The sequence below is a fragment of the Carettochelys insculpta genome, chromosome 14 (genome assembly GCF_033958435.1).
Source record: "Carettochelys insculpta isolate YL-2023 chromosome 14, ASM3395843v1, whole genome shotgun sequence".
NCBI lineage: Eukaryota > Metazoa > Chordata > Testudines > Carettochelyidae > Carettochelys > Carettochelys insculpta.
In genome coordinates, this window is record NC_134150.1 from 41,461,673 (window position 1) to 41,486,525 (window position 24,853).

Consider the following 24,853-nt stretch of genomic DNA (forward strand, 5'->3'; position numbering starts at 1 on the left):
CCCCCACCTGCTAGTTCCAGCCCCTCTGGGCCAGGGTAGAGGGAAGGGCTGGCTCCCCCCCAGCACCGAGGAATGACCCCAGACAGAGATCAGCAGGGGTCCGGCGCCCTGGCCATAGCACATCTGCAGCACCGAGGGTCGCAGCCCGGAGGTTCAGCGCCCAGTGTCCACACTACCGCCCCATGGAGCCTCTGGGCACGAGCCTCGGCCTCCACTCATACGGCTACATGGCAGCTTTCAGCCCCATAGCCCAAGGCAGCTGCGCTGGGCCAGTCACGGATGTGCTGGGGGGCTCTTAGTGCCGTGTAGACATACCCCAAACAAGCAGGCCTCCCATCGGGTGGGCAGGCGGGCACGGGGGGGTTGGGCTGTTACCCAGCTGGTCTCTGACTCCCCCCAAAGTGGCAGGCCTGCACGAGCCCGGCCGGTGGGGTCACATGGTGAGAACCCCAAAGGCTGCTCCAGCTTCGCCAGCCCCAGCCAGAGCAAGTGTGACTGCACAGGGCCCTGGCAGCCAGCCGCAGCCATTGTGGGGCACAGGGGCACCGCCCCAGGGGCAGAGAGGCTGCCTTGGTCCCTGAAAGCCTGGAAAACACCTCCCCTTTGGCTTGGCTTGGAGCTCCCCCTTGCGGTGCATTGGAAGGAGAATGGTGGGGTGTGAAGCCAGCCTGCTCCAGGCCCAGACTAGCACAGTCGGGGCATCCACTTGCACTGGTGCCGTTCCCTCCGAAGGGAAGAGGCTTCTGTTCCCAACGCTGCCCTTCCAGGACCAGGCCGGGCTGTTATAATGGCCCACACCTGGGGCTGCACCAGTACAGCCCCACCGCTGCGTGAGGCGACTTCTGGGTGCAGGCAAAGGAGTGCGGCTCGCGAGGAGCAGGGAGCGGAGGGAGGTGGGATCCGGTGTCCTGGGGTGAGGGGCAAAGCTTCGCCCTGTCTCACATGGGCTGGGTCTCTGGGCTGGGACCCCTGAGCACTCTGGAAGGGGGCGGGAGCAGGGAAACCAGCTCTTCCCATGGACTCCAAGCTACTAGAGTTAGCAGGTGCCAGAGAAGTGTGACGAGCTCATCAGAGAGACCTGAGTGAGCCAGGCTGGGCGAGGAGCTGGGGTGGCCTCTACTGGGGCAGCTCCAGTGGGTTTCCAGCCCCCGGCACTGCTGGGGCAGTGGCATGGGACGGGAAGGCTCAAAATCAAGTCCAGACTCCCCACTGAGAGTTCAGGGCTCCCTCTCCCTGTCCTGTGTGGTGCAGGGCCGTCTCTGACCCCAGCATTTTGGGGGTTGGTGCTTGTCTGGGCAGAGCAGCAGCCAGGCCCTGGGTGCTGGGCCATTCATCATGCACCTCCCCAAATACAGTGTCATCCGGGTCCTGCTTCGTGGCTTGTACCCAGCTGGCTGGTGGGACCAGGGTAGGGCTCTGCCACTCCCAGGGGTGACGGCTGCTCCACAGGTGGGATGCTGTTCTCAGGCACTGCTTCATTCCCTGGGTCAGGGCCTTCCAGCGAACGGCCGCCTGCAGCAAGGCCTGCTCCCTGCTGCATGGCTCACCAGACACCCTCTGCCTCCTGCCCCGGAGGCGCTGTTCTCTCTCCCCTCTCTGCAGTGGGGGAAGCACACCAACCACCAAACACACTGCCACTGGAGTGCTGTGCCTGCCGGTGCCCCCCCAGTGACAGGGCAGCTGGGGCTGGAGCAGGGGAAATGCTGGCAGACCAGAGAGCTGGGTCTCAGCTGGCTTGTGCTGTGCTCCAGGGTAAGGGACAGGGGCATCCCCGCCCATCCATAGTCACACGCATGGGCTTCTAGGGCAGAAGCGTTACCCCTCCCTGGCCACAGCAGGCTGGGGTCTGGAGGCTGCTAGGGGTGCATGCTGCCAGCTCAGCTGTGAATAGAATCACTGAATCACAGGGCTGGAAGGGACCCCAGGAGGTCATCTAGTCCAGCCCCCTGCCTAAAGCAGGATCCACCCCCACTAAGTCATCCCAGCCAGGACCTTGTCCAGCCGGGACTTAAAAACCTCAAGGGATGGAGAATCCACCACCTCTCTAGGCAACACATTCCAGTGCTTCACCACCCGCCTGGGGAAGTAGTTTTTCCTGATATCTAACCTACACCTCCCCCTCTGCAACTTCAGACCATTAGAACTCCCCTTCAGGAAGTTGAAGGCTGCTGTTAAATCACCCCTCAGTCTTCCCTTCTGTAAACTAAACAAGCCCAGATCCCTCAGCCTCTCCTCACAGGTCTTGTGCTCCGGGCCCTTAATGATTTTTATCGCCCTCTGCTGAACCTGCTCCAGCACATCCACATCCTTTCTATACTGGGGGGCCCAAAACTGGACACGCTGTTCCGGATGTGGCCTCACCAGTGCCGAATAGAGAGGGACAACCACAAATAGCAGCCTCCCGGCTTGTCTGCCCTTCCGCAGCAAATGCAAGCGCAGTGAAATGAGCAGAGCCCAACCCCTGCCCTGCAGTTCTTCCCCAGGGGCATCTGTTCCTGCTGGGCAGAAGCACATGGGGAGGGTGGATGGAGGGGGGAATGGGGGGTAGGTGGGTGGGGGCAGAGGGTTGGATGAATGTGTGAGGAGGGGTGGCTGGGTTCAGTGACTAGACAGCTGGATGGCGTGGGGGTGGGGCAGACAGCTAGATAGGGGGAAGGGTGGTACATGGCTGGATGGAGCTGTGGGAGAAGGGCTGGAGATGGGGGGTCGCTGGCTGGATGGAAGCGGGGTGGAGATGGGGTAGACAACTGTATGGAGCTGAGGGATAGGGTGTCGGGGGGGAGATGGCTGGATGACATTCTGGGGCACAGACGGCTGGGCGGTGATGTGGAGGACAGAGGGCTGGGTGGTGGTGTGGGGGTCAGACGGCTGGCAGTGTGGGGGTCAGATGGCTGGGTGGTGGTGTGGGGGGCAGACGGCTGGCAGTGTGGGGGTCAGATGGCTGGGTGGTGGTGTGGGGGGCAGACGGCTGGCGGTGTGGGGGTCAGATGGCTGGTGGTGTAGGGGGCAGACAGCTGGTGGTGTGGGGGGCAGACGGCTGGGTGGTGGTGTGGGGGGCAGATGGCTGGTGGCGTGGGGGGCAGACAGCTGGTGGTGTGGGGGGCAGATGGCTGGTGGTGTGGGAGGCAGATGGCTGGGTGGCGGTGTGGGGGTCAGATGGCTGGTGGTGTGGGGGGCAGACAGCTGGTGGTGTGGGGGGCAGACAGCTGGGTGGTGGTGTGGGGGGCAGATGGCTGGGTGGCTGTGTGGGGGGCAGATGGTTGGCGGTGTGGGGGGCAGACGGCTGGTGGTGTGGGGGGCAGATGGCTGGGTGGCGGTGTGGGGGGCAGATGGCTGGCGGTGTGGGGGGCAGACAGCTGGGTGGCAGTGCGGGGGGCAGACAGCTGGCGGTGTGGGGGGCAGATGGCTGGGTAGTGGTGTGGGGGTCAGATGGCTGGCGGTGTGGGGGGCAGACAGCTGGTGGTGTGGGGGGCAGATGGCTGGCGGTGTGGGGGGCAGATGGCTGGTGGTGTGGGGGTCAGATGGCTGGTGGTGTGGGAGGCAGATGGCTGGGTGGCGGTGTGGGGGGCAGACGGCTGGGTGGCAGTGCGGGGGGCAGACAGCTGGCGGTGTGGGGGGCAGACGGCTGGGTGGCAGTGCAGGGGGCAGACAGCTGGCGGTGTGGGGGGCAGACGGCTGGGTGGCGGTGTGGGAGGCAGATGGCTGGGTGGCGGTGCGGGGGGCAGATGGCTGGCGGTGTGGGGGGCAGACGGCTGGGTGGCAGTGCGGGGGGCAGACAGCTGGCGGTGTGGGGGGCAGACGGCTGGGTGGCGGTGTGGGAGGCAGATGGCTGGGTGGCGGTGCGGGGGGCAGACGGCTGGGTGGCAGTGCGGGGGGCAGACGGCTGGGTGGCAGTGCGGGGGGCAGACAGCTGGCGGTGCGGGGGGCAGACAGCTGGCGGTGTGGGGGGCAGATGGCTGGGTGGCGGTGCGGGGGGCAGACGGCTGGGTGGCAGTGCGGGGGGCAGACAGCTGGCGGTGTGGGGGGCAGATGGCTGGGTGGCGGTGCGGGGGGCAGACGGCTGGGTGGCGGTGCGGGGGGCAGACAGCTGGCGGTGTGGGGGGCAGACGGCTGGGTGGCAGTGCGGGGGGCAGACGGCTGGCGGTGTGGGGGGCAGACGGCTGGGTGGCAGTGCGGGGGGCAGACGGCTGGCGGTGTGGGGGGCAGACGGCTGGGTGGCGGTGCGGGGGGCAGACGGCTGGCGGTGTGGGGGGCAGACGGCTGGGTGGCGGTGCGGGGGGCAGACGGCTGGCGGTGTGGGGGGCAGACGGCTGGGTGGCGGTGTGGGGGGCAGACGGCTGGGTGGCAGTGCGGGGGGCAGACGGCTGGCGGTGTGGGGGGCAGACGGCTGGGTGGCGGTGTGGGGGGCAGACGGCTGGGTGGCAGTGCGGGGGGCAGACAGCTGGCGGTGTGGGGGGCAGACGGCTGGGTGGCGGTGTGGGGGGCAGACAGCTGGCGGTGTGGGAGGCAGATGGCTGGGTGGCGGTGTGGGAGGCAGATGGCTGGGTGGCGGTGCGGGGGGCAGACAGCTGGCGGTGTGGGGGGCAGACGGCTGGGTGGCGGTGTGGGGGGCAGACGGCTGGGTGGCGGTGCGGGGGGCAGACAGCTGGCGGTGTGGGAGGCAGATGGCTGGGTGGCGGTGTGGGGGGCAGACGGCTGGGTGGCGGTGCGGGGGGCAGACAGCTGGCGGTGTGGGGGGCAGACGGCTGGGTGGCGGTGTGAGGATGGGTGGGTGGTGGGAGAGAAAAGGAGAATGGCCTGACCAGAGCTCACAGTGTCGAAGGTTAAACAAGCAAAACAAACACCAGGCTGCTGTCCCTGAAGCAAACTGCTGTGGCTGGTCTTCCATGGGGAAACTCCAGCCATAAATGGTGCATGAAGCAGAGTCAGTCCCAAGCAGAGCGGCACCGGAGGGTTTCACCATGACGCGCCTCCGGCCTTGCAGCAAGACAGCGTGAGCGAGAAACAAGAACAGAGGCAGAAGACCTGCACTGATGCAAGCCCCTCAGGTCAGCACAACTTCCAGCGGCATAAAGCTTAGCAGCGCTGAGGTTTTCCTTTGGGTCCATCGCTCATTACACCACCTATCTACCCATTCCCCCTCCGAGCTGAGCCGTCTGAAGGGTGAGATTTGGGTCCTCAGCTTCCCAGGGAACACCTTTAACATAAGCACACTGAGAGAACCAGGGGGCTGGGCTGGTGTGGTCCCAAGACAACTGGGTAAATAGGTAAGGGGTTAATAAGCTCAGAAGGGCCCTGAATTACCACTGCCACTCACCCCAGACGCCCCCACGCCCTGTTGCAATGTCTGATTGCTGGGTTCACCCAGAGCTGGAGCTTTCTAGGGGAGAAGAGCCGTAAAACCATTGCAAATCGCACCCAAGACCTGACATGCAGCAGGACCTCACATGCCAGTTTTGGGCATCCCAAAACCCACATCTCAGTCCTGAGCCACAACTTCCTCAGTTCTTCTAAACCAAGGGTGCAAAACTCTGCCAGTTGTTAGCGCAGGGGCAGGATGTCGGGTGAGCAGAGTTTTAATTCCTGACCATGCCACTGACCTACAAGGTGGCCTAGGCATGTTTCTTAACCTGTCTCCTTCAATTCTCCCATCTATGAGGTGGTACCCTGCCATCTTTCCCTCTTGGCACATAGCCTATAGAAAAAAGCACCCACACATTGCTTTTATGACCAAGTGCATGCACATCTCCAATACAAGGCACTGCTTTACCACCACAGGTAGCTTCTCTCTTTTCAAACACAAGGATATTGCCACATGCTAGCTCTATAACAATCCACAGAGAATAACAGGCCACATGGAATCATATGTCCAATCTCTCTGAGCTTTAAAGGTGAGCGGAGGGTGGACATCTTTAGGGTTTGTCCAGTCAGGAATTTGTAAAATCCTCATTTGCATGCGGTGCCTGACCAGAAAGATGACCCAGCACTACACAACTGTTGCTGAAAAGTGACAGTGAAGCTCTGTCTTCTAAACAGATGTTGCCTTTCTAACTTTCCCAGGGCTATCCTGCCAGGGGCAGAGTAAAGGTGATTTGGGTTTCTGGCTTGGTAATAATTGTATTTAACTTTAACTCTGACTTTCTCTTGGTGACTTTGTTTTAACTTTCATATTCTTGAAGGATCATATACCTCCAGGCTTCTGCTATGGGCCTGCAGTTAGTGCGCCTGGGTCCTGCTATTGTGCTGCTTAAGCATTAAGGCCCCATGTTGTAGTTGCAACCCTACAAATTGTGGTGTGCATGCCTTGCTTTGCCTAGCATGGTATGACACTGTTGTATGGCACTGAGCCCTCTGGCAACAGGGTGGGGGGCAGAGCACAGGCATGTGGGCTGTGTGTGGTGTGTCACTCTGTGAGCATACAGATCACACACACTGCCTGTCACACATACACAACCTGCCACTCATACACAGAGCCTACCCCCACAGCCCGCCACACAAACACATCTTTCTCTTCCGCACACAAAAACCACAGATCCTGCCTGCTGCCAGCCTGGCCCCCGCCCCCCAGTGCTCACCCACAGGCAACCTTCCCCTCTCCACGTGCACAGAATCAGCTTCCTCGCTCTGTCTCCCCAGCGCACACACAGCTTGACTCCCTCCGCACACATGCACACACACAGCCAGACCCCCCCAACCCACGCACACAGCCTGACTCCCCCTGCATGCACACACAGCCAGACCCCCCCAACCCACGCACACAGCCTGACTCCCCCTGCATGCACACACACACACACACACACAGAGCCTGACTCCCCCTGAATGCGCACACACAGCCAGACCCCACAACCCACGCACACAGCCTGACTCCCCCTGCATGCGCACACACGCACATACACACACAGCCTGACTCCCCCTGCATGCACACACAGCCAGACCCCCCCCAACCCACGCACACAGCCTGACTCCCCCTGCATGCACACACACGCACACACACGCACACACACACAGAGCCTGACTCCCCCTGCATGCACATACACACAGAGCCAGACCCCCCCAACCCAGCACACAGCCTGACTCCTCTTGCACACGCACACGCACACAACCTTACTCCCTCCGCGCGCGCACACAGCCTGACCCCCGCACCGAACCCGGACACGGACACACGAGCGCGCGGCCGCACCGCCCGCTGCCCCTGCCCCTTTAAGGCCGGCCGGGGGCGGGCGGGGGCGCGCGCTGTGAGCGGCTGTCGCGCTCCGATGATGTCACACAATGGCCGCCCAGCGCCGCCGCCGCCGCCGCGAGTAGAGGCCCCGTCCCGCGCCGCCCGCGCCCAGAGCCGGAGCCGCCTCCCCGCGCCCGCCTCGGAGGCGCCGCCGCCCCCTCCCCCACCCCGCGCGAGCCGCCCGCCCCTCACCCCGCTCAGGTGAGCCGCCGGGGGCTCCAGGGAGCCGGGGCCTGGGGGACCGCGCTGGGCTCGGGCTCCCGGCAGGGGGAGGGGCTGGGCCCTTGACGCGGGCGGGCGCGGGGGGGGGGGCTGACCGCCATGGCCCCGAGGGGGCGCGGGGGTGGGGCTCCGGCGGTCTGGCCCGGAGGTGGGGGGTCCAGGGGCCCCTGACCCCCGGGCTGGGCGCGGTTGGGGGCCTTGGGCCGGGGGGAGCGGCCGCAGGCGGGAGGGATGCGGCCCCGCTGCGAGACCGGGGCCGAGGCGGCGAGCTGTACGGAGAAGTGGGGCGCTGGGGGGGTGAATGGGCTCGGCAGCGGGGGGAGACACCCGGAGCCGGGGGGTGGGGGCGGGGGCAGTGGAGGTTCGGGGCAGGGTTGTGCCATAGGGTGAGCTGACCTGGTGGCGAGGGGCAGCTGGGGTCAGGGGAGGCGGGGCTGAGCTAGCGCACCCCCAGGCACAGCGGAGGGGAGAGAGTGGGCTGCTTAACGGGACAGCTAGTTTGGAATCGAGGACAGACGCACAGAGAGGAGGCAAAGACAAAAATCTTTACTGAGGAAAAGCCCTTCGGGGCAGCCTGGAAAACCCTCTGGCGCTCGGATGCTCTCTTCAGGTCTCTGATGAACAGTGGTCTGCATCTAAACTTGTTTTTCTCTCCTCACCTCCATTGAAATTGCATCTGTGGATTTGTTATAGGATGACTTTTACCCATTAGGAACATAGGGGTTTTGTTTCTGGACTCTCACTGCAGGTTCTAACCCTGGTGTTTAGAAAGATAGTCTTATATGTCCACGTCCTGCTGGTTGTTTCATAAGAGCAGCCGTATTGGGTCACACCAACGGTCCATCTGTCCCAGTGTCCTGTCTTCCAACTGTGGCCAATGCCAGGCACCCCAGAGGGAATGAACAGAGCAGTGTTCCATCATCCAGTGATCCATTCCCTGGATGCAATTGCATGAACTAAGTCTTAATGTGAAAAAGCAGTTCTGTAGCACTTTAAAGACCTGACAAAATAATGTATTAGGTCTCGTGGGACAGACCCACTGATCTGAGGAAGTGGGTCTGTCCCATGAAAGTTCATTGCCTAGGAAATTATTTTGTTAGTCTTTAAAATGCTACAGGACTGCTGTTTTGTTTTGTGAAGATACAGACTAACAAGGCTACTAAGGCTTAAAGTATGAATTCTTTCTCTTGACTTTCATAGGGTTTGTCCAGACTAATGAAAGAAGTTCAGATCTTTTCCTAACATAAACGAGCCCTTACTAATCATCTCATTCAACTTATTTTCATAGAACCATAGAGTCAACTTAATGGAATTTAACTCTAAAGTCTAATTATTAACGAATAGTGTGCTGTATAATCTTAACAACAATTCTTTCAGCAGCCGGGAGACTAGCTTTTCCCATAACTGTCTAGCTGTGCTGAGGAGCAGTTTCTTTTAATTGTTTCTTGCTCATCTCCTTTTGTCCTCTCCCAGCTCTCTTATCGCTGCAGAATGAAATTGACCTGTCTCCCTGAGGGCTTAGGGAAGTCCAATTTTGAAATTGACAATGGTCTAATCAACTTCCACTTTGCTGTAATTTGGAGACCTCTGTGCAGTTACAGAGATGCAGGAGCTGAGGGAGACATTATTTCTTAGGTTTACACTTGTTCCCATTCTGAAGCATTTCTTTTTGGTCATAATGATTAAACCTTTTTCCCTTAATGAAAAGTTAGGTTCTGTGGAAATTGATGTTTGACGAAGAAAACTTTTCATAGGAGACTGGATTTTTTTCAAATCTTTTTGTTTAAATAGATATTAGAGGATCTAGGAGACAACCATTTTCAGCATGATTACAGAAAGCATTATTATGGCTTAATGGTAGCAAGTTGCTGGTTACAGCACCTGTTCAATGGACTTGCTAACAGATTTTCTGCAATTGGTCAGTTTGCTCTTGTAGGCAGAGCTTAATTTTCTTCAGATTTAATTGAATATGCTACTTAGTACAACAGGTGCACCTTTTAACAGGTTTCTGTGAAATACTGCACAAATAGTGGAATTTCCCTTCTTCAGAAAGAGAGTTCTGGCAACAGATTTTGATTAGCACCTACTTTAAGACAGCTTGTCCAAATAAGAAACATAAATCTCCAGCCCTTTAAATTCTGCCCATGGGGTCATGCACGTCCCCGTGACATCAACAGGAGGTATGCATAGAGCAAGAGAGGACAGAATTTAGCCCCATTTCCTGCAAAAGGCATTATCAAGATCCCTCAGCCCAGAACACGGTCACTTTAAATTCCACTGTTTTTATTTTCACTGTTTCCCTTATATTTGTCTATTAACTCCATACAATGAGAGCAGTGGTGTTACATGGAATCCAGCCTCTATCTTTGGGGGAACCTCATGCTGTCGTACAGCAGTTCAGGAGCATAGGTAGTAACCTCAGAGCAGACATTTAAAAAGCAGGGCCCAAACCTCAGACTGGATAAGAATCTTATATTTAGTTTTCTTCAACTATTTATTAAGTGTGAATGCACCCTGTACCATAACAGCCTAATCACAAAGTTACAGACAGTCCACTAAGGTATTTTGATATAACTCTCCATCCAGGTAAGAATGACTTTGGTAGATGGTCCTTCACACCAAAAATCACAGCAAAATTCAGTGTTGTATGCACGTCTCTGCATATTAAAGCGGCAAGGTCGGTGGGGTAATATGTGTTACCGAATCCACTTTTGTTGGTGAGAGAGAAGCTGAACTCTGTAAGCTCAAATGCTTGTCTCTCTCGTCAACGGAAGTTGACCCAATAAAAGGTATTAGTGCACCTTTTTGACAGTGTTACTTTCATAGACACTAGGAGTTGAGCCTGGTCTTGAGCAGTGGATCAGAAGCTTGGAATTCCTGAGTTTTAATCTTGGCTGTGTTGTCCTGGGCAAGTTAAAGAACAATTAGCACGTTAAAAATCATATTTTAAAAAAGAACATCCTTATGATACCAGCAGTACTTTTGATTAATAATGTGAAGAATTATTAAAATCTCTTGACTAGATAAGCTGTTTTTTCTTTTTACATTTGTTTCCATTTCTAACTAACTTCATTGCGGCATTTCTCATGCATAGCTCCAGTGCTATGGTGTTGAACTTGCAAAAATGCAGACTCTTTCACATTAAACGCCTATTTAAATGTGATTTAAAAAAAAAAGTTATTGATCTCTGGGTTATGTTAAAGCAAACGTACGAAACCTAAGTGGGCTAAACATGCACATGCTACCCTTTTCACCGCTCCTCAGTAAGCAAATTTATTTTACCTGCTGTAAAATTCGGATAACTTACATATTTTGCAGGCACGGTATGAAGAGAGTTCATATTTACATCCAAAAACCTAAATTAAAGAAACACTGTTTGCAGCATCGAACATGGAGAAGTTAGGAAGTGCTAGAACTTGGGCTATCCATACAACATTAATTCAGCCACCTTATGCATTGGTGTTATGATAGTCTTTTATTGAATGCTCACACTCTACTTTTTTCCCTCAGGACGTGTACCTCATTCAGTGCCCAGGACAGACCTGCTTTGGGGCTGAATTGGGACTGTGGAGTAATAAAGGCTTTTTGTCTTTAGCACCTCTGCCTCATGTGTCACAGAAGCTGAAATGTGTATAGTGAAGGAGGCAGGGGATTGGAGGAAAAGATGACAGTCACTACAGAGAACTGGATTCTCTCCATGCCTCTGTCACGGAACATCTGTGTGATAGTAGGCAAGTCACTTAACTCCAGAGATCAATAGGTAGCCACCATATGTTCCTCATGTCCCTAGATGTTACACTTGGGGACAGATTAGCTGAAATGCTGAGTGTTCACAGTTGTAGCTGAGGTCAATGAGAACTCTGCCCTGAATAGGCAGACCCTGGGCATATCAAATTAGGGAGCTGATATTACTGCCCATTTTTTCACCTTTGCTTTCTGCAGTCAAGTCAGCAGGCTGTTTCCTCTTTTATGTTGTCTGCCGTGGAGGGAGGAAGGCAGGGCATTGCAAATGTAAGGGAGACAGTCTGTCTGCTTTCAGTTCTGGTGCCACAACCCTTAGTAGCCACAGGGTCTGACTGCAGGGAAGGTCCCACTCAACACTGGCAGCATTGCGATGGAGCATGCTGAGATAATCTGTGGGATAACATAGTCCAGTCAAACATAGGAACTGTAAAGGGATGTGGCAAGCTTAGTGCAAACAGAATCTTTGAAGAATTTTAGCTACCAAATCGTAACAGGTCCCTGCTGAGCATGTGTGATCTAGATACCTTTTCAGAATTTTCCAACTTGGTGAAATTTGAGTGAATTCTCATGTGGACACCAAAAGGAACAACCCTGGTATCAGAACAACCCTGTCTGCCAAACTTAAAATGTCATATCCAATGCACGGAGGCATTTCTATAACCTGAGCAAAACCAAGATTTTTCTATAAGCCCATTCACAGATAAACATGTCAGTTGTTTCTGAAACTTTCAGAAGAAAATAAAAACCACCCTGGTCCAGATGCTGATTCAGATTAAAGTTTGATAAAGTTACAGGCAACTGAAAACAGGGTTTTCTCATGAAGAAAGTCAGGCAACCTTAAAGAGGGACGGCCCCACCTATGTATTATGAATAGGTTATGAGGGTGAAGTGCTGTAAGTTGAAGGTAGAATTTATTTCTTGGTGGTCTATTGCCACATAACTCTCTAGTTTATAAGTCCTACAGCATTATATGTTGGTTGGCAGTTCTCAATTATTTTACTATTTGTATTTCTTAAGAACGTGCTTTTAAATGCAGTTGTAAACTGGCCTATTTTGTGGTGCAAGGTTCAGAGTTATTCCCTTTCTTTGGATCTGTTTAGTGTTCTCCTGCACTGAGTAAGGCTCTCAGCCAGCCACAATGCACCTCTTTGTGTCCTGTCATACTTCTGTAATACTGCTCTGAATAAAGTAGTTATGGCGTTAGCACAGCTTCCTCATTTCCTTTCCCTCCTGTTCTCTGGACCTGTGTGAGGAATCTGAGAACTCGGGCAAGTGTGTCTTCTAGGGTTAGGCATCACCACTGGTTGATTGCTGCGGTAGAGTGGTAAATGCTGTCAGTGTAAACTTTGTGTCATGAAAATAAGCCTGGAGTTTTCACTAACCTTCCTTTCACTGAAGGAACAGCAGTTCGTGGCCATCTAGGAGAACGGTGACCACTCCTGTCTCGGTGTGAGGATTTCTTGTACTCATGTGATTTCATTCCCCACTTTTTTCCATCTTCTACTTTCTCCTTTGTGATTCTTGGGGTGGGTTTTCTTGATTTCCATGTTGTCTCATGAAGCTTAACAATCACAGCAAATGGTTTAATTTTTTGGTGTGGGTATGGTGTTGGTGTTTCACTGGCAAACTGAGGCAGAGTGATGGGGAGGGGCATCGATCAGCTGATGGAACCAATGGTGCTCTGTGTAACAGCAGGCATTAAAAGTCCCTTGTGTGCTGCCCCCGACAGGAGCTTTAGAGCTGAACCAACAGAAGAAGTTTGAGGCACGTTGCTGAGAATGAGTGCAGGCAAACATGCAGTGCTGCTGCTGGCAAGTAGGAAATATGGCCTGCAGTGAACAAACATGGCCCTTTCATTACTGCTTAGCTGGGTTCAGCAGGAGAGAGCTGTGCCAGGACTGCACTGTGTTCTCACAGTTTTGGTAACAGCCAGTAAGCACTGAACATTTGTACTCCCTTAAATTAATGATAAAATGAGCACAAGCACATTCTCTCCCACTCCCTTCACATCCTGTAACTTACATCCTCTTTGTAAACAACTTATCTGCAGCAAGTCAGAAAACAAATTCTCTAACTTGTCTTTGCTTGAGTTTGTACCTTTCTACGGGCCTGTTAATGTTGCTTTCATATGTGAGATGTAAGTTAATTGCCATCCATGTGCTGGAAAATGATCAGTTCTAAGGCAGTTAGATAATTAAAATGGTCAGAACTGTTCTTACAGAAAGTAGCAAGTTGTGACTGACATTTGAGTTCAGCATCAACCTCTACGTGTTTTTAAAAGCATGATTTGTTTGAAGTCTGTTCCGTAACCTGTGTGGCTGCCCCGTAGCAGAAGGCAATTAGCTATGTTTTTACTGAGCTTTCAGTTTCTTAATACAATCACAAAGGTGGTCATTTGGAGAAGCTTTGTGTGCTGAGAAACTCTAGACGCTACAATTAGGACCAAAATTTGACTACCATAATCTCAGTGGTAAACTGGGCAGAGGGGCACTTTACGCAGCTCTCGGCTGCAGTTGTGCTATTCTCAGTGAACAACCTTTCAGGGGTCTAAAATGGGGAAGAATCAGCTGAGTTAAGCATGATACATATTTTGGTAGATAAACTCAGTCTGTGAAGGGAATTTAGTAAAACTGATTTGCAATCCCATGGTTTTTCTCTCCACTATAAAGATACCTTAAGATGCCGAATACCAGTTTTGTTCTTGACTTCTGCCTCGTGCCCTCCCAAACTGTTCTGTGGAAGACTCCCACAAAGAAAAGTCAGTGTGCGCATTTGTGTGCGTGTAAAATTAATGGTGAATTTAGTACTTTGGAAAGCATCAGATTGACAGTGCTGGGGACTTCAGGCTGCTGTTTAATCATGTCATAGGTGCAGAATGGAGAATTACTCTACAGGCTTCCCTGTGCTACACCATTAGTTTGCTTCCCAAGCGTTCTGGAATAGTAACCTCTATACCCTGCTCAGACTCATGCCCATTTGGTCATGGGTGTCTTCTGAAACTGCCAGCTGGTGCCGATTTATTATGGTTTCTGGTGATCTGTATTTTGTTCTCTGGGCTGAGTCAACTGCATATTGCACCAAAAAGCTATCGGGTGGTAACGACTTTACCTGGGGTCAGAGGACCTATGCCTCATTATCAATTCCCTGGACCATGCAGTTCCCTGTAAGTCATCCTTCTCTTTTCTGGAACGCAAATGAATGTGTTGATGCTTCACTTCTGAAATAAATTCTGTCTTGCCTTGTGTCGTTACTGCGCTTATCTTTTCTATTACAGGCAGAAATGTAAACTGTAAGCGTTCAGATTGAGCATACAAAAAAGTCATGTAGCACAGGGGGTATACCTGGAATTGAAAAGTTTTTAAAAATGTTTTAGACAGTGGTGTTTATATTATTATAATACATATTAAATAAAGAGGTGCTAGTTAAACATTGTTTTGCATGCTAAATTTAACTGTTTCAAATTTCTTAACTCAGTCCAATCACACGTACATGCAGTTCTTGTTTTGTGTGTGTGTGTGTGTGTGATTGATATATAAAATAATATAAAATCTCCATCCTTTTACCGAAATTCATAACTCGTTGTGTTCCTGGCTATCAGAAGAGCTGAACCATTCATTGCTCCGGTTTACTTCAGAGAGATCTTTGGGAGCTGAGCATTTCTGAAATGAGGCTTTGTATGTCTAGAACTCACCCACCTCTTGTGGAAATGCAGCTACCACTGGGGTGGAACGCAGCAGCCGTTTTACACTAGCAATGCGGTGTGCCGCTTTTAGGAGGAGATGTGAAAAATAACTTTTCCAGATAAAACGAGTGGAGAACTAGGTTCAGTAGACAATCTTTGGCTCTTTAATCGTGTTGGTTTAGTGCAGCTTTTTATAAGTCAAGACCACGCATTCAGGCAACACTCTCCAGTGGAAAGATAACTATATTCCTGTATTTTATGCAATGAGGGAGACAAGGGTTTTGTTCCACAAAATAAGCATATGTTGTTTGCCCTTTGCAGACTAGTAGGTACTGATGGATGTTTCCGACAGCCCTGAGCAACACCCCTGCTCTCCTGAGGAGGAGGACCAACAGCTGTCAGACGACGAAATCCTGAAAGGGAGTGGCTCAGATCGGGAACTGGATGGAGAGGGTCGTGGCAACATCCTGGAGGAAGAGGAGGATACAGCCAGAGGACTTAGTCAGGGCGAAGAGGAAAACCACTCAGATGAGGAGGACCACTTAAGTGAAACTAAGTCTCAGGACTCTGACAATAATGAGCAGAGCAGGGAGCTGAAGATCTCCCTGTGTCACAAAGAGGAGGAGGAAGACCGGGCAAATGACCTTGGCGATGAAGCATCCTCTGTTACTCGGGAACTAGATGAGCATGAATTGGACTATGATGAGGAGGTTCCCGATGAGCCAAATGCGGCTGTTCCAGAGGATGAGGCTGAGAAGGCAGGGGGTGAGGATGATGAGGAGGAGGAGAAGGGAGACGATGCACCTGAGGATGAGAAGAAATCCAACAATAAAAGCGATGATGAGAAGGATGGCCAGGATCCCCTCAAAGAGAAGAAGAAAGAGGAAGATGATGGAGAAATTGATGATGGCGAGATTGATGTAAGTTTGAGTTATCCTTAGACAGCGGGAATTCAGCAGAGCTTGTGTGGGGTGCGGAAATGGGTTGTTCTGCTGTACCTGGTCCTTAGGCTGTTGTGCCCTGAATGTCTGTCATGCGTGACTATCTGCAGTAGCTTTTTTGGGCCTAATTTTTGGCTTCTAACTCCTATAGGCTGTCAAACTGTCCAGCCCTCAAAATCCCTGGCGTATAAATGAGGTGCACGCCCCTGAAGAGGAGGGTCTGCTGTGTACTTCCATTGCTCTGTTCTCTGGAAAAGCCTGTTGCACGCAGCATCTGTAAAGGTGTCGCAAGGAAACTTGATTCTGGTTGAGTGCACAGGGTCACCAGGGCTCCAGATTTCTAACTTTGGCTCGCAAAGGCCTGTAGGGTAATGCTAGCCCCTTCGTAGTGCTTACAACCTGTGTTATCTCTTCTGCCTTATTAACCTACCAGGCTGCAATGGCCCCAGCAGATAGAATGTGTGGCAAACTAGTCATGAATAAGGACCCACTGTGCTAGATGCCAGGCAGACACCGTAACAAAAGTTGCTGACGATTGAAGTAAGTTGTTGTGCCGCCTTGGTGGTGCACGTTCCCTATGGGGACTGATCTGCGTTTACTCAGGAAGGCCATGTGACCGATGCCGTTAGGAGTGGTGGTCGACATGCTTACTTTATACTTTGTGCCCAGATGCTGCACAGCCACATTCTTCAACCCCCGTGGAAGCTCTTCGTGCCATACTACAGATGGAGGAGACTGAGTAGGGGGTGACATGACTTTCTCAGTACCACAGGGCAGGGACTAGAACCCTTCCTATGGGCTCCCACTCCTGTGTTTACACCACACTTCACTCAGATTACTGGGAGTGTAAGACACATGGAATATGTAAAAGCCAAGTGATTAGCATTAATTTCTCTCTTTTCCGAGACCTAAGTGCAAATTCTTGGCTCTCTTTCTTGTTCCCCACGCAAGAGGTGCAACCAGACAGGGAAAGTTTATCAATGCAGCACTTCAAGCTAGGAAGCAGTGGGTCTGGAAAGGAATAATTTCTAGTCCTCTTCAGCCAAGGAAGATTTCCCAGACCTGAGAGTTAGGAGGTCAGGGTGGGTGGAAAAGTAGGATCTTCTCCACTGAAGTCTAACGAAGAGAAGGTGACCCGGAGGAGATGTACAAAAGAATAGTTTGCCATTACAATTTGTCTTTCATTTGAGCTGCAGCTGGCAGTGATGTCTGTGGAGAAGAAGTTCGTAGCCGAGTGGAAACCGGCATAAATCAGCATTTGCTGATGGCCTCGAACCCAAATTATGCATTGATATGCAGCTGAACTCCCCTGATTGAGGGTAGAATGTTCAGGAAGCTTGGGTGAATGACAGAGGTCTTAGCTTGCTAGGCCTTCTTCAAAGGGACCTCGAGTCCTTTTTTTAATCAAGTAGAAGTGTGTCCTAAATCTTGCAGGTGGAATAAAATAACAAAATTAGCCTTTCTTGCATTGGCTCCCTGTCCTTCTGTTTAATACACTGAATAACTTGATTCTCACTGAACAAAACTGTTGACATGCTGGTCAGCAATCCTCTGAGAGGATCTTGAATTTTCTTTACCACATGGTATTTTGGCTAATTCATTGATCAAGTCTGTGTATGTGATGTTTCCTTCTTACGTTCTGCTCACTGCGGAAGATCTGATAAAATTCACGGCTCAAATGTTCCGACTCAGTTTCACTTCAGGTTAGACACTTCTGTGTTCTCTATTTCCTGAAATCCTTATTCTGGGAGAACCCAGGCAATTAAATTTACTAGATTCCTGATAACTTTTATAACTGGATTTAGAATAACTTCTTGATGCAATACTAAATCTTTCCGCCTGATTCATAGGAATTCCTGGATGGGCTGTCCACTCTAATACTCAAATTGAACTTGCACTGTGAATGGCCGTCCTATGTTAGCCTATAATGGAGATCTCAACTGTCTGATTCTTACTAGAACAAACGTGATTACTTTCCCTTTTGTTCAAGCAACAGGTTTGCAAAGATTTCACACAATTCTGCTGAAAGGAGCTGAGTTAAGCTGACTATACCATTCACATTCTACAGCTTGCAAGACAATATTTTATTTTTTGGCGGAGGAGGGGGTGCTAATTTGTTTGCAGCTTATTCTGTTGGCAGACTCTTCTAGCTTGCTGAGGAAGAAAACCTGGCACAAGATTTAAACGTATACACCATTTGCAAGCATTTTTCAAAATGAGCTCTGGCCCCAGAGACTCTCTGAAGGAATAGAGAAAGCAATATCAAACAATGGGTCCCTGGAGAGCAGGGCTACCAGAGCCAAGCAGAGATTTCCCTTAATTTCCAGCTGTTGCGTGGCTACAAATACATAAAACAATGCTTTTCTGTTCAAGTAAGCGTTGTAGTTGCTACAGAGATGTCATGATTGCTAGTGGGAGGGAAGATGTCCACAGGGCTCTCTAATTAAGGTGTGTTCTGCAGTGTGAAAATGTCCTAGGGAAGCCAAGAGAGACAAAGGTAAGGTTCCAACGCCCATTTGGGTATGTCTATGCTTCGGCTAGGCGTGTGCTTCCCAGAATGGGTAGCAGGCTCAGGCACTAGCTCTACTCGAGCTAGCATGCTACAAAGAGTAGTGTAGCCAGGGGCTGCATGGGCAGGTGTTTGGGTTTACAGCTGGAGTAAGTACCCAGGATGGCCGGACGTGTTTGTAGGCAGGTGGCTAAACTGAGCCTCTGCTCATGCAGCCTCTGGCTACTCTATTTTTAGCATGAGAACTCAAGGAGAGCTAGATTCAAACTGTCTCTCCATCTGCCCAAGCTGTTCCCCACTGTAGTGTAGACATACCCTTCATCAGAGCTGCTGCTATTCTTGAGAGCCGAAGCCTGTAGCGCTTTTGATATTACAGGTGACGTGCCTCTTTCTTCATTCGACCCCTTAAAAAAATCTCCCTTTGACTGACAGTTCCAAGTAGCTAAAATCTTTTTCCAAAACATTTCCTATGAGGCCAAAAGCAGAGACCTGCTCTGGGAAGCTACATTTGCATTATTCTGGGGAGGTATATATCATTTCATAACCCATATTTGGATGTCTAATCTTCTAAGGTGACTAATCTGGAAGGCAATTTACAGCTCCTTCGTGCTCCATCTTCCTAATGTTCGCTCGCGGCTCTCAGTTTATGCTGACTGCCATTCTAAGGATGCTTCTTTATGATTTGAACTTCCAAGCAGAGCATTAAAAAAATAAAAAGTGGAGAGGGATGTGTGCTTTAACTGCTGCAACAGGAAATTTTGAAAGCAGTAGACTTAACTTTTTTCTAAAAGGCTTCTCGTGAGATTCTGTCACTCCCTGCTATAGAGGTGTATATTCACGTGGGTGTTATAACCTTTGGCCTCCAGAACTTTACATGTAGGTTACCGACATCTGTATTGACTCTCCTCACCAGTCATTGTTTCGGGCAGGTCTCTGGGTAAGCGACCCAGCACTGTACTTTAACATGCACTTCTAAATTTATAAACTAGAGGCGGAATGGAAGATAAGTCAATGTGACGCTCTTGATGCGTGCAAGATTCCAGACCTCCCTGATTAATACCCTTCCTCCCCTTTGCAAAGCATGGGAAGGTCCACAACATGTATGGCACAGCTGTGTTCCCAATGGCCTTGCAGGACACATTCTCAGTCGCTTTCGAGTCCCTGGCTTTGATTTTTTTTTACTGTAAGAGTGTGAGGTTTTCGTGATGATTTGATTCCTAAATATCTGTGCTTTTGTGCCGTGCAGGATGATGACCTGGAGGAGGGTGAAGTTAAAGATCCCAATGACAGGAAAGTGAGGCCACGTCCCACCTGCCGATTCTTCATGAAAGGTAACAAACAATATGTTGTTGTGGGGGGCGTGAACCACTTTGAGGCTTCTGTTATTCAGTTGTGTAACTGTTAGGCAACTGGTCACGTGAGGGATGCTGTCCCAGACATTACTAAAGAATACCTTTCTGATTTCTGTCTGGACCGGCGTGCAAAATATATAAGAACTGCTGCCTGAAGTGTGGAGTGCCTTGAATAAAGGATGAATTGCCACACCTTGAAGTAAAAAAAGAAAGAAAATCTTCAGCTGTCAGCTTAATAATGAAATATTGCGTAAGATGTTTTGAAAATATTGCTTTGTACAAAATAGAGGTGGAAAGTGCTCATTCGTTCTTGTCTAGCTTATACTCTGCCAAGGCAGAATTGTTCCCTGCAGTCGAATATCCAGGTTACTCCTGTAAATCCCAAACAACGAGGTTCCACTTCTTCCTCGGAGAGACATTTATTGAAATGTATTTTATTGAAGACAAGGCTAGAAATAATATTGCGTTTCCCTGTGACTGTTAACTTGGTATGTCATGGTCCCTTCCTCTCAGCTCCACCACCACCCATCAGCTCTGCGTGAATGTCTGTCTTTGTTGCCATGCACTATGTTGCCTGTAAATGTGCTGTTGTGAAATGCAGAACATTTTTCAGAAACTGTCCAAAAAGAATTCAAAAGGGCCACAGTACTAGAGGCAGATCTAACATCAGGACAAATTGATGAGTTTGGGAACTGTGGTGTCCCTTTGAGCTCAGAACACTGGATCCGAGGTAATGTCCTCCAGGAAGAGAAACTTTTGCCTTCAACATGGAAAATAAAGAAAGTGAGACCTAGTAAAGTAACTGACATAATACAGTGTGAGTTAATGGAGTTTTAGGCCTTTATGGTTTTCATAGTAAAAGATCATGATGGCAGAGTCCTCCCTGAAGGTGGTCCCACTAAAAGCCAATGGAGGGATTATTGTGACCATCTGTATGCCTCATCAGAGCCACTTAAACTACAAGACTGCAAAAGGGTGACTATGGGCCAGATAAATAAATAAAGGGGCAAGATGAAACACCCGGGGTAGATGACATATCAACAATATTGCTAAACGTGACTGTTGACTACAGTATTGATCTTGTGTGGAAAATTTTCAGTGATGTACGAATGATTGGAAGCTGACCAGATGAGTGGCTGAATGGAAACTCTCTGCCCTTATCAGAAAAAGGAACCATAACAGAGGGTAGCAACAATCCTATTATCTCCCTGCTGTCGCACAAGAGCAAAATTCAGCTCAGCTTGAAGGAGTGATAGAAGCAGAACTATCACCACAAACAAACAGGTTTTGGAGATAGACAAGGCACAAGATCAAATCATGAACATCCTAAATATCACTGAAGACTGCGTGGAATTTCATCACCTATGGCCCTGTGTTTCATGGACTCCTCGAGAAGTGATTGGTACCTTCTGATGTGGTGGTTTTGGGGAGTTACTGGCTAAAGTGCACTCATGCATCTGACTAAGCGGGTCCTTGCCCATGAAAATTTATGTTCCAAAACATCTGTTAGCGTATAAGGTGCCACAGGACTTCTTGTTGTTTTTGAAGATATTAACATGGTGACCTCTCTGATACTGGCCAAAATGGGGATTCCAGAACATCTCTAAGCACTCCTTGGAAGGGTTTGCTGGCAATAACAGACCGCAGTGGGAACACCAAGCGATTACAGCAGTCGGGCTTTCACTGGCCTGGTATGAGACCCTTTTAACAGGTGTGCAGAATTGGTTATGAGACAAGCCCTGCAAGGTTTTATCAAAGTGGAAGGAGCTGTCCCTCAGTGCACATTGCCATCGGCTGTCTGCGGCACATGCTCTTTGCTGCAGCCACTGAAGAAAGGCAACAGATGTTGGCATCTGTTTTAATATGGAGGCCTAGGATGAAGTGAAAATGAAATGTATGCACATTGACAAGAGTACCGAAAGGTAGTACCCAAATGGTACGATGAAGTGGAGATGTTAATGTAATTTAATTATCTAGGCTCATACGTACCAAGCAAGGAGGCTTTCCCAAAGAAACCAGAACTCTGTTAGGAATTGCTCCTCAGCAATGACCTCCCTTCATAGAAGTTTGGAAACATAACAGTATCTCAATGTACAAAGATTCAGTGAATGAAAAGTTTAACTTTTTCCATAGTGATGAAGGACTGGGAATTTTTGGGAAACCAATGCTGATAACCTGAAAATTAGAGCCTTTGAGATGTGGTACTTGCAAAAATGCGTACATATCTCTGAGAATGAAAAGACAAATGCCTGTGTTTAAAAATATTACTGGAGACAAACAGAGCCCACTGCCAGAATTCAATGGGCACAAACTTATGTATGTCAGTCACATCAGGCATAGAGATGGAAGTGGCCTGATAGGTGGCAGGTCATTGCAGGGAACAACCAGCGGGTACATAGATGATTTGTGGTGGATCAATTGGAGGGTGGCTTCTGAGTGCTCAAAGTAACTATAGATCAAAGGCATCCAAAAACTGTGCTCAAATGTCTCCAGTATTCAGACATGAAGAAATGGACTTAGGTTTCTATGAGCTGGGATTGAAAAGGTGTACTACTGAGTGAAAAATATTTTTAAGAAACAAATCATCTTGCCTTTTTATTACACACAATGCCTGGGATTAGTAAAACAAAAATTTAAAAACTAACTTGTTTGTGCTTTCAGCTTGTTTTTTGCATTTTCTTTATCGTGACCGCTGGCAATAAACTAACCTGTTTTCACTTGCAAGTTCTCATATGCTAGCACATGGTTGCAAAGACCATGGAGAGTGTTTAAAAAAAGAAAATCTGTTCTCATGGAATTTCTTCAGAAGATGGGGGGGCTAGGTTTTGTAAGCACTGGTTTCCAACAGAATTTAATATGAGGGACGTGAAACAGAGTTGCTTCAACTTCCCCTTAAAACTTTTGGTTTTAATAGCATTGGTAAATTTAAAGAAACTAAACTAAAGCTAGAAAGAGTAGTGGGAAGACTCGCTTTCACTGGTATGTTGAACCAAGATTTGGTTGGGATTTTCCCAAGAGGCAAGTGTTAAGCTTAGCTCACCTGTTATATTGGATGGCTTCCTGTGTCTGTTTGTTCCCTGTCATGACTTTTATAGTGATGTCACTAGAAGGTGTGTGTTTCTCTGTTGGAACATAACGTAAGAACGGCCATACTGGGTCAGACCAAAGGTCCATCTAGCCCAGTATCCTGTCTGCCGACAGTAGCCAATGCCTGGTGCCCCAGAGGAGGTGAACCAAAGACAATGATCAAGTGATTTTTGTCTCCTGCCATCCATCTCCTGCCTTCGACAAAAGGCACCATACCTTACCCCTTGCTAATAGCCATCTATGGACCTAACCTCCAAATATTTATCGAGCTCTTTTTTAAACTCTGTTAGAGTCCTGGCCTTCACAGCGTCCTCTGGTAAGGAGTTCCACAGGTTGGCTGTGCGCTGTGCGAAGAAAAACTTTCTTTTATTAGTTTTGAACCTGCTACCCATTAATTTCATGTGGTGTCCTCTAGTTCTTATATTATGGGAACAAGTAAATAACTTTTCTGTATTCACTTTCTCCACACCATTCATGATTTTATATATCTCTATCATATCGCCCCTCAGTCTCCTCTTTTCTAGACTGAAAAGTCCCAGTCTCTCTGGCCTCTCCTCATATGGGACCCGTTCCAAACCCTTAATCATTTTAGTTGCCCTTTTCTGAACCTTTTCAAACGCCAATATATCTTTTTTTGAGGTGAGGAGACCACATCTGCACGCAGTACTGAAGATGTGGGCATACCATAGTTTTATATAGGGGAAGTAAGATATTCTTTGTCTTATTTTCTATCCCTTTTTTAATTATTCCTAACATCCTATTTGCTTTACTCACTGCCACTGCACACTGCATGGATGTTTTCAGAGAACTATCCACTATAATTCCAAGATCCCTTTCCTGATCTATTGTAGCTAAATTTGCCCCCATCATATTGTATGTATAATTAGGGTTATTTTTCCCAATGTGCATTACCCTACACTTACCCACGTTAAATTTCATTTGCCATTTTGCTGCCCGATCACTCAGTTTGCTGAGATCTTTTTGAAGTTCTTCACAGTCTGCTTTGGTTTTGACTATCCTGAACAGTTTGGTGTCATCTGCAAACTTTGCCACCTCACTGTTTACCCCTTTCTTTAGATCATTGATGAATAAGTTGAACAAGATTGGTCCCAGGACTGACCCTTGGGGAACGCCACTAGTTACCGCTTCCATTGTGAAAATTTACCATTTGTTCCTGTCCTTTGTTTCCTGTCTTTTTAACCAGTTCCCAATCCATGAAAGGATCTTTCCTCCTATCCCATGACCACCTAATTTACATAAGAGCCTTTGGTGAGGGACCGTGTGAAAGGCGTTCTGGAAATCTAAGTATACTATGTCTACTGGATCCCCCCGTCCGCATGCTTCGTAACCCCTTCAAAGAACTCTAATAGACTAGTAAGACACGACTTCCCTTTACAGAAACCATGTTGACTTTTGCTCAACAAATCATGTTCCTCTACGTGTCTGACAATTTTATTCTTTACTATTGTTTCTACTGATTTGCCCGGTACTGGTGAGGTTTCCCTGGGCAGGGTTGTTTGTCCAGTCTTAGTGTTGTTTAATCATGTTACGCCACATTGGATCAAACTTATTTTGATCCGTGGTCCTTTACTTCAGCCTGTGACCGTTCAGATTGCATCATGGCATGCTCCTTTGCCAAAAAGCCATTCTTCTGATTTCACCAAGAGAGCTGTAGAAATATTGCCAACTAGGAGCCAAGCTGAAAGCATCGTTGTGGGACCTCAGTGCTCAAATTCTAGTCTCTGCTCTTTCTGAGAAATTGATTGGAAAGTGTCACCTCATGTGACTGCATCAGTCATTTTGGTAAATAGCTGCTTCTGTGAAGCGTGTGTTTACGTGACCTATCCTCGCAGCACAGACTAATTCATAGCCATTCAGTCACATGCACAAGGGCCTCTTACTTGCCAGGAATAACTCTTTCCTTTGACATGTTTAACTAAGAAATAGCAAGTGGTCTGTGTAAATTCTTATTCCACTTTTCCCTGCTTACCGCTTTCAGATCCTTTAGTAATACTTTACTGGAAGTATTCAGGCATATGAGTGACTTCAGTTTTATAAAGCTCCTGATGGGGGCACACTAACCCCATTAGAAAA

General features: G+C 49.5%; 1 protein-coding gene across 5 annotated transcripts in view; it reads left to right on the forward strand.

The window, feature by feature from the left end:
* The first annotated feature begins 7,316 nt into the window (after nt 1-7,316).
* The window catches only part of ZC3H18 (zinc finger CCCH-type containing 18), a 67,130-nt gene continuing 49,593 nt past the window's right edge, over nt 7,317-24,853 (forward strand). For all 5 annotated transcript variants that reach the window (XM_075008426.1, XM_075008428.1, XM_075008427.1 and 2 more), the window contains exons 1-3: nt 7,317-7,423; nt 15,192-15,790; nt 19,567-19,651. In XM_075008426.1, the coding sequence (XP_074864527.1) occupies nt 15,206-15,790; nt 19,567-19,651 (670 nt within the window). In that variant the 5' untranslated portion in view covers nt 7,317-7,423; nt 15,192-15,205. The remainder of the gene's footprint in view (nt 7,424-15,191; nt 15,791-19,566; nt 19,652-24,853) is intronic.